The following is a 16,407-nucleotide window of genomic DNA, read 5'->3' on the forward strand; positions in this document are numbered from 1 at the left end:
ACTATCACCTAACTCCATGCTGATGGCAACTGAATCCCTATCTCCAGCTCTAACTTCCTACTCTTTTCAGTAACTTGCAAGACATATCCACCTGAAGTCCTTCCTAAGTACTTTAAGATAAATACATCTAAAGGGCGTCTGACTCTTGGTTCTGACTCAGGTTGTCATCTCATGGGTCACAAGTTTGAGCCCCACATCAGGCTCTATACTCAGTGGGGAGTCTGCTTGAGATTGTCTCCCTCTGCCCTTCCCCCTACTCACCTACTCTCTCAAATAAATCTTAAAAAAACAGAAAAAAGATGAACACATCTAAAACTTCTATGTATCACAGTCCTTTCAAACTTACTCTTACTTCTCTACCTCTGCTAACAGCACTATTTATATCCAGTCATCCAGGCCAGATACCTTATAGTCGCCTTCAATACCTCTTCCAACTTCATAGTATTGCACTCAGTCTGGTTGGTTCTATTTCTTAATATGTCTGTCAACCTCTTTCTCACCAGTCCCTTTTGCCTGCTGAAGCTCAGGCCATTATACCATGGTGTGACCTCCTTCCAGTTTATCTTACATGCTGCTATCAGAGTTACTATTCAAAATGATCATACTATTTCCGTATTTTAAATTATTTAATGGCTGCCTACACCATCAAGATAAAATCCTAACTACTTGGCTTGACTATAGCCTCACTGCCCAGAAACACAAGGCAACTTTCCCTAGTGAATCCTTTTGCTAATGGGTTTCTGGGTGGTAACCTATCTTGAGGTTCTGTGTTTTCACTTGGAAAATGAAGTTATTATCTTTTTAAAAAAAGAGAGAGAGAGAGAGAGAACAATCAGGGGGAATGGCAGGCAAAAGGAGCAGACTCCCTGCTGAGCAGGAAACCTGATGTGCAATTGGATCCCAGAATCCTGAGACTATGACCTGAGCTAAAGAAAGACACTTAACAGACTGAGCCACCCAGGCACCCATAATAAAAGCTATCTTGAAGAGTTTGAGATTAAAATTACTTACATAAAGCACCTATTATAATGCCTGGTATTTAATAGTCCACCAGTAGTAAATGATAAGCCTATCATAATTAGTATTACTCTCCAAAGACAATCAAGTGACACTGACAGGGTATGGAAGATTCTTTCAAAGTCAGCAGGAAGAATTAAAAACTATACTTTTAAATTTTTTTTTCTTTGCAGTCAAAACTTTACTCTCAAATGGAATCCTGGAACATCTCATAAAATCTATAATGCCCAGAGTAGGAATGTGGATTTCTTTGTTTCGAAACTTTTAAGGTGGGCTGTTTATATGACCATGCTATTATTATACATGTCTAATATGTGCCCAGGGCACATATTACTTTACACCTCCAAATATATGGAACTTCATCTTGTGGGATACTATTAAGTTACCCTGTGATACTGGGCCAGTCCTTCCAACTCCCTAGACTTCACTTTATTCCTTGGTAAAATCACTCCTGTTTTACTTACTTTCTCTAAATTAATAAAGAATAGTAAATATGAAATGTATTTTAGAATACTAAATAACCTAAGATGTAACTACAGACTCAGTATTAATTTTTAATCACACAGAATGAGCGAGATACTAGAAATGAGCAGATGTTCCAAAGTGAAACACAGACTCATTAAAATCATCCTATGCCAAATTAATCCCAATTTTACAGGGGTACCAGGCTATTTGAGATTAAATTGTAGAAAGAGAAATGTTTTAATTTTAAAAAGGCATTTGATAAACTTAGTTGGAATCATGTAGACAAGATGAAGAAATGTGAATTAGAAAATACCATAACAGGTAACAGCTGAACATCACAGAATTGCTGGTATCTGACTTTTATTGATCTACAAACACAAATTTCATAGGTTCAAAAAAGACATCCTTAATTGATTACTCATATATATAAACTTCTACAAAAAAGAAGTAGTCAGTGAGACAGAGGTCTTCAATGGAGTATGCCGAAGTACCTGTTTTCAGTCCTTACAGCAGACTGTATTTTCCAAATATGGTCACACCTATGTATTTATCCCATCCCACATGTTTTTCTTACAATGTGACTGATACTCCTTCCACAAAGAAATGGGTTCAATATTCCCTTCCTGCCCTCAAATCTGTGTGGGAGCTTATGTCTGCCCCAGCCAATGGAATGTGCTATGTGACTAGCTAGATCGTTAGAAGAATACAACTTTCAATCAGCATTCTTTTTCTCTTGGGACATCTGTCCTTGGAACTCAGTCACATGTTGCAGGGAAGCCAAGGCCACATGGGGAGACCACATGTGGTGTTCTGGCCAATAAGCCTAGCAAAGCCCTTAGCCTACAGACAGAATCAATACCACACATATAAATGAGAGTGCTTTCAGATGATTCTAGTCCCCAATCTTTGAATATTCCAAGTGACTCCCCACCCCAGATATCATAGAGCAAAGATGAAATAATCCAGCTGTGCCCAACTTTGTTCCCGACACACACAAACTGTGAGAAGTAATAATTATTGTCATTTAAAGCCATGAAGTTTTAGAGTAAATTGTGAGGCAGCAATAACGTTACTTCTGTTATTTTGAACATTTTTTTCAATAATCTGGCAGAACACACACACACACTCACACACCCCAAATTAGCAAAGGACAAGGCTATGAAAGATCACTAACACTGGATGTTAATATTAGAATTAAAATTATTTTAGAAGATTAGACCAAAAGACCAAAACTAATATAATGAAATTTGCTAGAGAGCAAAATCTCTCTTATTCAGGCTGAGATTAAATATAGGGTAAGGGAGAAATGGCTTGAAATTAATTCATGTGAAAACTTAAGAATTTTCACTGACCAGTAAGTAACTTAACTGGAACTACAGTTTATCTTAGCTGGCCAAAAACTATGCTGACTGAGTAAGAATGATGCTCAGATCAAAGTAAAAATAAAATCACTCTACTCAGACCCTGTCCAGTTCTGGTACATTAAACTTATTTTTTTTCTTAAGTGCATTTTCATTAAAACCTCAGTAACAATTACGTAATTACTATCCTTTTTATAATGTTTACTCTGCGCCAGGCACTGTCCAGATGGCTTGTGCATAGTAACTCATTTAATTCTCACAATACCCCTAAGAGTCAGGAACAATTATTATGGTGATTTTTTAAATCAGGAAACTGACACAGATCAAGTAACTGGTCTAAGTTCTATAGCTGGTAAGTATGAGAGGTGTGATGGTCTTGTATTTGGAATGTGCTATGGGCAACCAAGAGAAGAATCAGGAGGATAATCAACATGTACAGGGTTAGAAGCCATGTCCTATGAAGAATTATTAGGACAACTCGGTAAGTTTAGTTTGGGCAAGAGAGGCCTTAGAGACACATGAAAGCAGTCCTTCAGTATTTTCTAAAAGCTGAACAGTGGGAAGAGAAAGTGGAACTACTCCAGAACTAGGGATAATGGGAAAAAGTTACAACGAAAATCTGGGCTCAAGAATAAGGAAAAGATTTTCTAAATAACAACAATTTTCAAAGTAGTCTTATGTCACTTAAAGTGTTCAAAAAGAAGTTGCATTCCTAGATTTTGATAGGGGTTGATTTACAGCAGTGCTTCTCAAACTACCTGTGGTTAAAGATCAGTTTGGTTTTTTACCCCCAATCTTTCACAGACTTATACTTTTGCTCTATACCATATCTTTAAGTCCAGTGATGGCATGCTTGGATGTCACAGCTACATCAAACTGTTTAAAGATTCTAAACATTTACTCTTAATTTCTGTACTTATCTCTTATCTACTAGTAACAACCAGTTCAAGGATGAGGCTGTGGATTCCAGACCTATCACTAACACAGCACTGTTCAGTGACACCTCTGGCCATTAAAAAGTGAAGTGCTAAAGGTTAATAGATTTTCTCCTATGTATTAAAAAAAATGCCCAAAACACCAGCAATGTATTCTCCCCCCCACCTTAAAGTTATCGTTAGTATACTTAAACAGCATTTAGGATTACTGGGAGACTGTTTCAACTCAAACTATAATTTATCAGGAATATTTTTACATTTCAAAATCATTTTTAGGTTACAGCAGCATTATTCTCCCAATAATGACCCTAGACAGAATAGAAACATTAATATAATTACATAATTATGAAGCATAAGCTTAATTATATAATTATACAAAAATACATAAACCTAATTTATGAGGTTGGGAGGTAGTGTATTTCATGAACCTTACCTACAGATTCAGTGGTGAAGAAAATAAACAATGCGTGCACTATCCAAGTTTGCAATGTCAACATCTTGCATTAATTTCTGTAAAAAACACACATAGTATTATTTTTATTATTTTTTCTCTTATTACACATAGTAAGTAAAGACATAATTCCTAAAGCTCTTGTTTTCACTGGATAGGTGTCTTCTTCTAAAAGGTAGTAAAATTTTATGAGCATGCAGAAAACAAATCTAAGTCATCTTTATTCCCACCGGAGTTATGGCTACATAAGAAAGTGATGGAACACAATTTATACTTTAAGGTTAATTAAAAGGGCAATCTTGTTTCTTTAGTATGTGAAGACTTACATTATTAGTAAATTATTAGTAAATACTGTGTGAGACAGTACTTCAGAGGGACACACGGCAAAACCCATCAAAAGCAATCTCAAAAGGTATTTGCCAAAATGGAAAAGAAAGTCTGTAATTCATAATACCATGACCAAAAAAAATATCCCCTGCTATATGAAGAATGCTTACACATCACTAAAATATTCCAACACCTAGTAGAAAAACCAGCAAGGTAAGCTGAATAGGCAATTTATAGAAAAGAAAATACAAATTATTTAAAACATAAAAAATGGTACTTTCAACCCCACTCATAATGAGAGATACAAATTAAAACTACCCCAGAAAGGAATGCAAGATGATACAGACACTTTAGAAAATGATTTGGCAGTTCTTTACCAAGTTAAATGTACGTAATAGTAGTAATACATATTTCACTAAGAATGTATCCAAGAGAACTAAAAATACTAATACATGTCCTCATGAAGACTTATACTCAAATGTTCATATAGCAGCTTTATTCGTAACAGTCCCAAACTAAAAACCACCCAACTGTCTATCAACTTAAGAATGGATAAACCAATACCCAAACAAATAGTATATCCATGCAACAGAATACCACTCAGCAGTAAAAGGGAATGTATTAGGGATACATGCAGTAGCATGAATGAATCTCAAAAGCATTATGCTAAATAAAGGAAGCCACAGATAATAGTCCATGCACTGCTGAATTCCATTTACAGGGTATTTGACAAATGGCACAACCAGGGTGACAGAAAGCAGATTAGGGAGCTGGCTGGGGCTGAAGTGGAAAAGGGGAATCAATGTAGAGAGACACTAAAGAATTTTCTGGCATGACAGGAATGTTCTATGACCTGATCGTGGTAGTGCTAAAACTCTATTAGTCAAAATTCACTCAATTGTGTCAAGAAGTGTGAAAAGCACTGAGATTTAACCTTACTTGCAAGCTAACAAGTTAGCCTGTTAGTTCCATGAATACTGGCAGGAGACAAGAGACTCCTGCATCAGAGACAAAGGACCTTATTACTCATACCAGGAGCAGCATTTTCTTGGTGACAACTGCCTGGGCCCCGATTCCAACAGAGCACTGTCAAGAGCGACTGGTAACACCCATACACACAGTGGGTCATGTTATAGGAGAGGAAGACTGAGCTTAGGAAACCCAGATCTTTTAAAATGGCAGTAAACATGCCTGCCTCTTACTCTGGAGAAAGACATTATCTCAATTTTCCAAGGTTGTAAGCAAACCTTTAAGAGATGTATGGGGAACGGTTTCCCAACAAAACTGTATACTAAAAATTGGTGAATTTTATTCTTTATAATTAGACCTCAATTAAAAACAAACCAACAAAATCTACCCAGGCAACATACATAGTAAAAAAAAAGTTCAGTGCTTCACTCCTCTAAAAGACACGTACAAGAATGTTCATACAAGTTTAAGTACTGAAAAGTAGAAGCAACCAAACACGAACACAGGAGAACAGAAAAATTCAAGTAACTCAATCACAATTAATTACAGGTACTCACAACGACATGACTGAATTTCCTATTAAGAGAGAAGAGAATGAGACACAAAGTATGCTTGATTCCCTTTATATAAAAGTTCGAAATCAGGCAAATGTCATCTGTGGTGATAGAGAACAGTTGTTATCTTTTTTGGGGGGTGGGGAAAGAGGGCAGAAGGGAACTTCTGGGATGCTGGACATGTTCTATAAACTAGATGGTCATTAAAAATTTACTGAAGTATAAACTTGTGATCTGTGGACTTTATTGCATGTAAGTTATACTTAGTAAAAACAGTGAACAAAACAAAAACGAGCCCAATATCATTTCTAGTTTTGGCAAAAATATAATGAAAAATAAAAAATTATCGACACAATATTTTGAGACCATGACATAAAGGCATTCTTATTTCCTGCACTTACAGTGTAAACGGCATAACCTTCCCAATAAACTAGGAATTAAAAATGAATTCTTTGTAAATCAGAGCTCAATTATAAACAAAAAAAGAACCCAGACAAGATATATGCCCAGTTTTGCATTATCGATCGAAACTTAAATATTGTGGGGCACCTGGGTGGCTCAGTGGGTTAGGCCGCTGCCTTTGGCTTGGGTCATGATCTCAGGGTCCTGGGATCGAGTACCGCCCGCATCGGGCTCTCTGCTCAGCAGGGAGCCTGCTTCCCTCTCTCTCTCTCTGCCTGCCTCTCCATCAGCTTGTGATCTCTCTCTGTCAAATAAATAAATAAAATCTTTAAAGAAAAAAAAACTTAAATACTCTGTCAAATAAATAAATATTTAAAAAAACTTAAACACTGTATGAATCTAATAATTCTTCCAGTATTTTATCCTACAGAAATGAGCAGAGCAACACACACATAAGGTTATTCACTAAAGCTTTGTTTTTAATAAAACAGGTTAATGCACAAGTAAGTTAAACTATGGTATATCCAAATACAGCCTACATGTAGCTCCAAAAAAAAATGAGTAAGTTCTCGATCACTACCTAGAGATGTGTAACAGCATCTAAAAATAAATAAATAAAATAAAATACTGTTAAGGTAGAGAACAGTGTATTTATTTGTGGGGAGGAACAACAACAACAAAAATACACTCGTTTCCTTATATATGCATAAGATACCTCAAGAAGGATACTAATTCAAAGACTGGTTGCTATTGGATGAGATTCCACAGTAGGAAGGAGACACTCTACCATATACTCTCTGCACCTCTCCAATGTTGTACCATGTGACTTCAGTACTTAAGTCAAAAACTAAATTTGCATTAAAAAATACTTGATGTGTAAACTCTCTCCCCCCAATAAAACCACGAACTTTTTTTTTTTTAAAAGATTTTATTTATTTATTTGACAGAGAGATCACAAGCAGGCAGAGAGGCAGGCAGAGAGAGAGGAGGAAGCAGGCTCCCCGCTGAGCAGAGAGCCTGACACAGGGCTCGATCCCAGGACCCTGAGATCATGACCTGAGCCGAAGGCAGCGGCCTAACCCACTGAGCCACCCAGGCACCCCAAAACCACGAACTTCTTAACAGGGCTTCACAGTACTGCATTTGGGATACAGTGTTCTTTTATTAAATCTCAGTACTAACTTGACTTTATGTACTCCCTAACCACGTAAGTCACTCTATAATAATCTGCTCATGAAATATTTAAACTGTTACAGGGTAAATGATAAAAGAATGAAATTGCAGGAACCATTTTCCTCCACTGGCTTTATTTCTTACTTCCTAACTTTCAATAGTCCCATATTAGAAAAATCCACATCATTCAACTGCTCATCAAAACAAAATGAAGAAAATATCTATCATGTTGGGAGAGCAGTATGCAATTACACACCGATCACCCATTCCAACCAAGTACCTTGTTCACACTGTAGAGAGAGTTCTCTATAGTTCCTGGAAACTGGCAATCTTTCTATGAATGCACTATATTCTTATGACAAAACTCTGACACAAGAGGTCCCATAAAGGTATTTATAGTTACCACAAAGCAATTAGATTTATCTAAGCAGGGCCATGAAACACGGTAGGTAACAGGCAAAGGTAGGTTTCACATTTTAATAGTTGGAAAGTAACATTTCCTGGGACACCTCTCAGTGGCTCTGTCAGTTAAGCATCTGCCTTAGACTTGGCTCAGGTCACGATGCAAGGTCTTGGGATTGAGCCCCAAGTCAGGCTCCCTGCTCAGTGGGGAGTCTACTTCTCTGTCTCCTATGCCCCTACCCCCGCTTGTGTGCTCTCTCAAATAATAAAATCTTTTTTTTTTTTTTAAAGTAATGTCCTAATTTTTTAAAGGATTGTCATTGAGATTTGATGAAGAAACATCTATTCAGGAACTTAATCTCATAGTCCCAACCTAAGAGATGGAAACACCGTAGCACTATCTAAAATATTAAACGCAATATAGTCAACTTCATTTTGGGGCTTATCTTGTTTTAAAATGGACAGAATTGATAGTACACTGCATACTGTTCCTCTCATTTTGTTGACAGTACATACTAAATTTAAAATTCCATTATTAGCATTATCCTCCTGCATCTCTGGCAGAACTTTCCATGCATATATTATAACCACATATGGCATACAATTTTCCTTGAAATTTGCATCTTTATCTTAGAAGATTCTATGAAACCATGCTCAGCAGAGAGTCTGCTCCCACCGCCCCCACCTCCCCCCCACCAACCCCCCACCAACCCTAACCACAGATATAGGTTAAGGCTTATTCCAAGCACACTGAGTGGTTCTTCTAGAGTGGCAATTCCTCAACTATGGTTGTTCAACACAGTAATGTTCTGAAAGGTGCACATCAGAACTAATTCACTATTATTGTTAAATGAATAAAATTTACAAATGATTTTAAAAAATTAGAACGGATCAAGATTATCCCTATAGTTTATCATTTTTGTTCATTTTCATTCCCATGGATTTCTTAAATGGGAGAAAAGGTACTGGAGTTCTAACTGATAAATATTTGATACTTTTGGCCTTTATAAATTCTTTCTGTTACTTATGGACTGTGTGATCTTTTAGTGTCTTTTTCTTTTTACTTTGACCCAAGGACAAAATGAAAAAGCACGAGTAGGGACGCATGGGTGGCTCAGCGACTTAAGCCTCTGCCTTCTGCTCAGGTCATGATCTCAGGGTGGGTCCTGGGATGGAGCCTCACATGGGGCTCTCTGCTCATCAGAGAGCATGCTTGTCTCTCTGTCTGCCTCTCTGCCTACTTGTCATCTGTCAAATAAATAAAAACAAAACAAAACAAAAAACAAAAGAAAAGGCATGAGTAATACATTTAGGTACAGATTTCATTGGAGGGAAGAATGTCAATATAAACTTAGTTACCATAGTAACATTGCTCTTGTAATTATAGAATAGCAGATGAACTACGATTGCCAAAAAGAAGGCAAAGTAATGTTTGTTGAATAAATAAGCTGGGCAGGGATCAGGATGAAGAAAATTCCAATATGGTAGGATGTATTCACATTATAGTGTTACTGTGAATAAATTTTCAGAGAGCCAGTTATACCTACATTATTATTTTAAAAATGATCCTACTCTGCTCTATTCCATTATTACTAATTATTAATTCATAGTAACACTTGTACACTATATACTATTTTACATTACACAACTGCTTTTATATAAATTACTTCACCTGATTATCCTAATATCCTAGAAAAGGAGGTTGGTAGGGCAGGAATCATTATTTTAATAAAGAGCTTCAGGCTTAAAACAAAATTGAGAGGAAGGTATGGAGAATTCCCACACACCCTCTGCCCCCACACAGAGGCTAAATAATCTCTCCTATTTAGCAGTATCACTCACCAGAATAGTACATTTTACCAAGGATGAACCTACACTGACACACTTTAACCCCCACTGAGTCTGTAGTTTACCTTAGGGTCTACTCATTGTGTTGTACATATACACTAGGTTTCAAATGGTAAGGATTAATTACTGAAACTTCACAAAATAAGAATTCTGACAGGTTTAAAAAAAAAAAAGGGAAAGAAAAAAAAATTGACAGGTTAAGTTACTTACCAAATCACAAAATTAGGAAGTGAAGAAACAGGGACTTGAAACTAAGTCTTCTGCCTCCAAAAGTCATGCTCTTTTCATTCTCCCTATAAAGAGAGGAGAGCCTTGTTCAGAAAGCTGACTTTGGTAATATTTATTACATGCATTCTTCTTACATCCTTGCCTGCTATAAGCCTTCCTGAAAGTATCTCATTTAGGTACCTTCTGACCTTCAGTATAAAATGATCCCATAAACACTTGTATAACAATATTTAAACATCCTACTGATGTTTTGAAAATACTTAGAAACATTATCAGCCCCTCCATGCCTACTCCAAACTTCCCTTATGTTCCTGTAATGTCACAGAAACATGAATGGGACATTTTTTGAATTTGACAAAAGGAATCAAAGCAAATCTTTAGAAGAATCATACCTTTTGCCCTTCACTAGCAGTTAAGGCTACTGCTTTTCAACTGCCATACTATTTTATGCACACAGGCATAAAAATTCAACTTAAATTTCAGTACTAAGTTAAATTCTAGTGTAATTAATGGTGGTTCCTCTTTGAAATGTAGTAACTTCAACACAGTACCAGAAGTCCTAGCCCCAGCTATCAGAGAACAAAAAGAAAAGGCATCCCAATCGGCAAAGAAGTCCAACTCTCTTTCTTCACAGAGGACATGAAAACCCAAAAGACTCTACCCCTAAATTACTCAAAGTCATACACAGCAATTCAGTAATGTGGCAGGATACAAAATCAATGCATAGAAATCAGTTGCTCTCCTATACACTAACAATGTACCTGCAGAAAGAGAAATGAGGGAAGCAATTCCATTTATAATACCACCAAAAACCGTAAGATACCTTGGAATGAACCTAACCAAAGAGGTGAAGGAAGAAACTACAGAACACTTATGTTCTGAAATTGAAGACGACACAGAAAGATGGAAGGATATTCCATGCTTATAGATCAGAAGAATAAACATTGTTAAAATGTCTATGCCGCCCAGAGCCATGTATACTTTCAACACCATCCCACTCAAAATACCAATGGCATTCTTCAAAGTTCTGGAACAAACAATCCTAAAATTTGTATGGAACCAGAAAGATCCCGAATTGCCAAGGAAATGTTGAAAAAGAAAACCAAAGCTGGAGGCATCATAATGCCTGACTTCAGGTTCTATTACAAAGCTGTGATCATCAAGACAACATGGCACAGGCATGAAAAACAGACACACACCTGTCTCCAAAGGCAAGGGAAACAAAAGCAGAAATGAACTTTTGGGACTTCATCAAGAGCAAAAGCTTCTGCAGAACAAAGGAAACAGTCAACAAAACAAAGAGGCAACCTATGGAATGGGAGAAGATATTCACAAATGACACTCTACACAAAGGGCTGATATCCAAGATTTATAAAAAACTCCTCAAACTCAACATACACAAAGCAGATAATCAAGTCAAAAAATGGACAGAAGACACAAACAGGCACTTCTCCAAATAAGACATACAAAGGGCTAACAGATACATGAAGAAGTATTCATCATCATTAGCCATCAAGGAAATTCAAATCAAAACCACACTGGAAAAAAAAAAAAAAAAAAAAAAAAAAAACCCACCACACTGAGATACCACCTTACACCACTTAGAAGGGCCAAAATGAAGGCAGCAAGAAACAACAAATGCTGGAGAGATTGTGGAGAAAGGGGAACCCTCTTACACTGTTGGTGGAAATGCAAATTGGTACAGCCGCTTTGGAAAACAGTGTGGAGGTTCCTTGAAAAGTTAAAAATAGAGCAACCATATGACCCAACAACTGCACTACTACAAAGATACAGATGCAGTGAGAAGAAGGGCCACATGCACCCCAATGTTCACAGCAGCAATGTCAACAACAGCCAAACCGTGGGAAGAGCTGAAATGCCTTTCAACAGACAAATGGATAAAGATATCATCCAGATATATAATGGAATATTACTCAGCCTTCAAGAAAGGATGAATACCCAACTTTTCCATCAGCATGGATGGTACTGGAGGAGATTATGCTAAGTGAAATAAGTCAAGCAGAGAAGTCAATTATCATAGGGTTTCACTTTTTTCTGAAACATAAGGAATAGCATGGGGGACATTAGGAAAAGGAAGAGAAAAATGAAGGGGGGAATCAGAGGGGGAGACCTTAAGAGACAATGGACTCCAGGAAACAAGCTGAGGGTTTTAGAGGGGAAGGGGGTAGGGGGATGGGTTAGCCCAGTGATGGGTATTAAAGTGGGGCACGTATTGCATGGAACACTGGGTGTCATACACAAACAATGAATCAATGAACTAATCAAAAACTAATAATGTATTGTATGGTGACTACCATAATATTAAAAAAAAAAAAAAGACAAAAAACAAAACAAAAAAACTAAGGCAAGGAGGTTCAACTCCTTTTGAATCCTCCATTACTGTTTCACACATATTAAGCCTTTGATGTAATTTAATATATATGAAATTAAGTTTACAATGATATTAAAATGCAAAGGAAGTAATTTTTAAATTTTCAAATGAATGGAAGTTGAAAATACATCATGTAGAAGTCCCCTATAATCCCACCAAGGTAACTAATGTGAACAATTTGGTGGGTAATTTTGAAAATTTTCTATTCATGTATTACATTATACTGCATAAATATATACTTTCTTATTTTACAAAAATGGGATCACAAAAATGTGCTGTAACTTGCTTTTTTCACTTACCACATCTGGACGTCTTTCTAAGTTAATACATAAAGATGAATTCCTTACAGCATTTGCTCAAATTCAACCTTCTCATACAGGTCTTCCCTGACCCCCCCAGTACTGCTTATCTCCCCTTCCTATTTTTTCCCAATGGCACTTTACAATTTCTAAAATAACTTGGCAAACATTTCTTGTAAAGGGCCAGATAATAAATATTTTAGGTTTTGTGGTAATTAAGGTCTCTGTTGTAACTAGTCGACTTTGTTAGAGACAGTATGTGAACAGATGGCATGGTTGAATTCTAATAAAACTATTTAATAAAATAGGATGCATCCTAGATTTGGTCTGCAGACCATAGTAACATAGTTTACTTATCTTATTGGATGTTATGGGTTGAATCGTGTTTTGTTCCCAAAAGATATACTGATGTCCTAATCCACAGTATCTCCTAATGTGACAGTTTGGAAATAGGGCTGTGGCTAATGTAGTTAAGATGTCATAAACGAGTAGGGTGGGCCCTTAATACAGTATGACTGATTGTCGTTATGAAAAAAACACATAGGCACAATGCCATGTGACAACACAGGCATGCACTGGAGTAATGTAGGGGTAAGGTAAGAAATGTCAAGACTAAGGGCTACCACTAGGAGCTATGAAGAGGCAAGGAACAGATTCTATCCAGAATTTCAGAAGGACTTCTGGCCTCCAGAACCTTAAAATAAACTCCTGTTATTTGTGGCACTTTGTTACAGCAGCCCTGAGAAACCAATACATTGTCAATACATTATCTGTGTACCTAAAATAGAATATTAGCAAATTAGGCAAGAAATTTTGTCTGCTTTGTTCCCTTCTATACTCCTAGCATCAAGAGTCACACCCAGCATAGTGAGCACCTCATCATCTTTGCTGGATAAACTTTCTTGCTTTAAGTAGGTACATAATGTATTAGTGGAATAAATATACTGTAATCTAACTAGTCCCAAGTCTGCATGGATATAAGCTTTCACTTCTCTTGGGACAATACCTAGTAGACAAGCCAGGTCGTATCTATGGTAGGTGTATATTCATGTTCTTCTTTGGTGATGTAGGTCTGTTCAAATATTTTGCTCATTTTTAAACTGGGTGTGTTGTTTTCTCATTTTTATGTTTAGAAGTTTTAAAAAATAGAATTCTAGATGCAAGGTCTTTATTAGAAAATCCTTTTTAAGTATTTTCTCCCAATCTGTGGCTTATCTTCCCATTCTTTAACTGTGCTTTTTTAAAGAGAAATTTTCATTTTAATCGAGTCCAATTTATTTACTACTACTTTTGATACTGTATCAAAGAAATCCTTGCTGAATGCCAAGTCTCAAGGGTCTATGTTTTCTAGCCAGAAGTTTTATAGTTTTAGGTTTGATATTTAGGTCTATCAACTATTTTGGTAATTCTTATATATGGTGTAAGGTAGGTATTCAAGTTCATTTTGTTACATAGGAATAGCCAATTGTTTCTGAACTATTTGTAGAAAAACTATCCTTTCTCAAGTGAACTGCCTTTACACTTTCATCAAAAATCAGTTGTCCATGTATATGTGGGTCTATTTATGTACTCTCTATTCCATGCTTGGGCAAACTTTTTATGTAAAGGGCCAGAAAATAAATATTTTAGGCTTTGCATCAAACTATCGCTCTTTGCAGATGATATTATACTTTATGTGGAAAACCCAAAAGACTTCACTCCAAATCTGCGAGAACTTGTACAGGAATTTAGTAAAGTGTCAGGATATAAAATCAAGGCACAGAAATCAGTTGCATTTCTTTACACCACCAAGATGACAGAAGAAAGAGAAATTAAGGACGCAATCCCATTTACAATTGCACCCAAAACCGTAAGCTATCTAGGAATAAACCTAACCAAAGAGGCAAAAATCTATACTCAGAAAACTATAAAGTACTCATGAAAGAAACTGAGGAAGACACAAAGAAATGGAAAAATGTTCCATGCTCATGGACTGGAAGAACAAATATTGTGAAAGTGTCTATGCTACCTAAAGCAATCTACACATTTAATGCAATCCCTATCAAAATCCCATCCATTTTTTTCAAAGAAATGGAACAAATAATCCTAAAATTTATATGAAACCAGAAAGACCTCCAATAGTCAGAGGAATGTTGAAAAAGAAAGCCAAAGTTGGTGGTATCACAATTCCAGACTTCAAGCTCTATTACAAAGCTGTGATCATCAAGACAGTATGGTACTGGCACAAAAACAGACACATAGATCAATGGAACAGAACAGAGAGCCCAGAAATAGACCCTCAACTCTATGGTCAACTAATCTTCAACAAAGCAGGAAAGAATGTCCAATGGAAGAAAGACAGTCTCTTCAACAAATGGTGCTGGGAAAATTGGACAGCCACATGCAGAAGAATGAAACTGGACCATTTCCTTACGCCACACATGAAAATAGACTCAAAATGGATGAAGGACCTCAATGTGAGAAAGGAATCCATCAAAATCCTTGAGGAAAACACCGGCAACAACCTCTTCCCACCTCAGCGGCAGCAACTTCTTCCTAGGAACATTGCCAAAGGCAAGGGAAGCAAGGGCAAAAAATGAACTACTGGGATTTCATCAAGATCAAAAGCTTTTGCACAGCAAAGGAAACAGTTAACAAAACCAAAAGACAACTGACAGAATGGGAGAAGATATTTGCAAACAGACATATCAGATAAAGGGCTAGTATCCAAAATCTATAAAAAGAGCTTAGCAAACTCAACACCCAAAGAACAAATAATCCAATCAAGAAATGGGCAGAAGACATGAACAGACATTTCTGCAAAGACTACTTCCAGATGGCCAACAGACACATGAAGAAGTGCTCCATATCACTCGGCATCAGGGAAATACAAATCAAAACCACAATGAGATATCACCGCACACCAGTCAGAATGGCTAAAATTAACAAGTCAGGAAATGACAGATGCTGGTGAGGACGCAGAGAAAGGGGAACCCTCCTACACTGTTGGTGGGAATGCAAGCTGGTGCAACCACTCTGGAAAATGGCATGGACATTCCTCAACAAGTTGAAAATAGAGCTACCTTACCACCCAGCAATTGCACTACTGGGTATTTACCCTAAAGATACAAACATAGTGATCCGAAGGGGCACGTGCTCCCAAATGTTTATAGAAGCAATGTCCACCACAGCCAAACTATGGAAAGAACCCAGATGTCCATCAACAGTTGAATGGATCAAGAAGATGTGGTATATATATACAATGGAATACTATGCAGTTATCAAAAGAAATGAAACCTTGGGGCGCCTGGGTGGCTCAGTGGGTTAAGGCCTCTGCCTTCGGCTCAGGTCATCATCTCAGGGTCCTGGGATCGAGCCCCACATCGGGCTCTCTGCTCAGCAGGAAGCCTGCTTCCCTTCCTTTCTCTCTGCCTGCCTGTGATCTGTCAAATAAATAAATAAAATCTTTGGGGAAAAAAAAATGAAATCAAATCTTGCCATTTGGGGCAACATGGATGAACTAGACAGTATTATGCGTGGCAAAAGTCAATCGGAGAAAGACAACTATCATATGATCTCCCTGATATGAGGAAGTGGAGGTGCAA

At 37.0% G+C, this 16,407-nt stretch overlaps 1 protein-coding gene across 1 annotated transcript in view; it reads right to left on the reverse strand.

Annotated features, from left to right (window-relative positions):
* Nucleotides 1–16,407, reverse strand: part of LOC111156948 (interleukin 6 signal transducer) — a 56,089-nt gene that overhangs the window by 27,399 nt on the left and 12,283 nt on the right. The window contains exons 2-3 of the mRNA XM_022518120.1: nt 10,115–10,197; nt 4,212–4,288 (exon numbers count right to left, since the gene is read on the reverse strand). Of these exons, the coding sequence (XP_022373828.1) occupies nt 4,212–4,275 (64 nt within the window). The 5' untranslated portion in view covers nt 4,276–4,288; nt 10,115–10,197. The remainder of the gene's footprint in view (nt 1–4,211; nt 4,289–10,114; nt 10,198–16,407) is intronic.

The sequence above is a fragment of the Enhydra lutris genome, unplaced genomic scaffold, assembly GCF_002288905.1.
Source record: "Enhydra lutris kenyoni isolate GAN:26980312 unplaced genomic scaffold, ASM228890v2 scaffoldscaffold50, whole genome shotgun sequence".
NCBI classification, from domain to species: domain Eukaryota; kingdom Metazoa; phylum Chordata; class Mammalia; order Carnivora; family Mustelidae; genus Enhydra; species Enhydra lutris.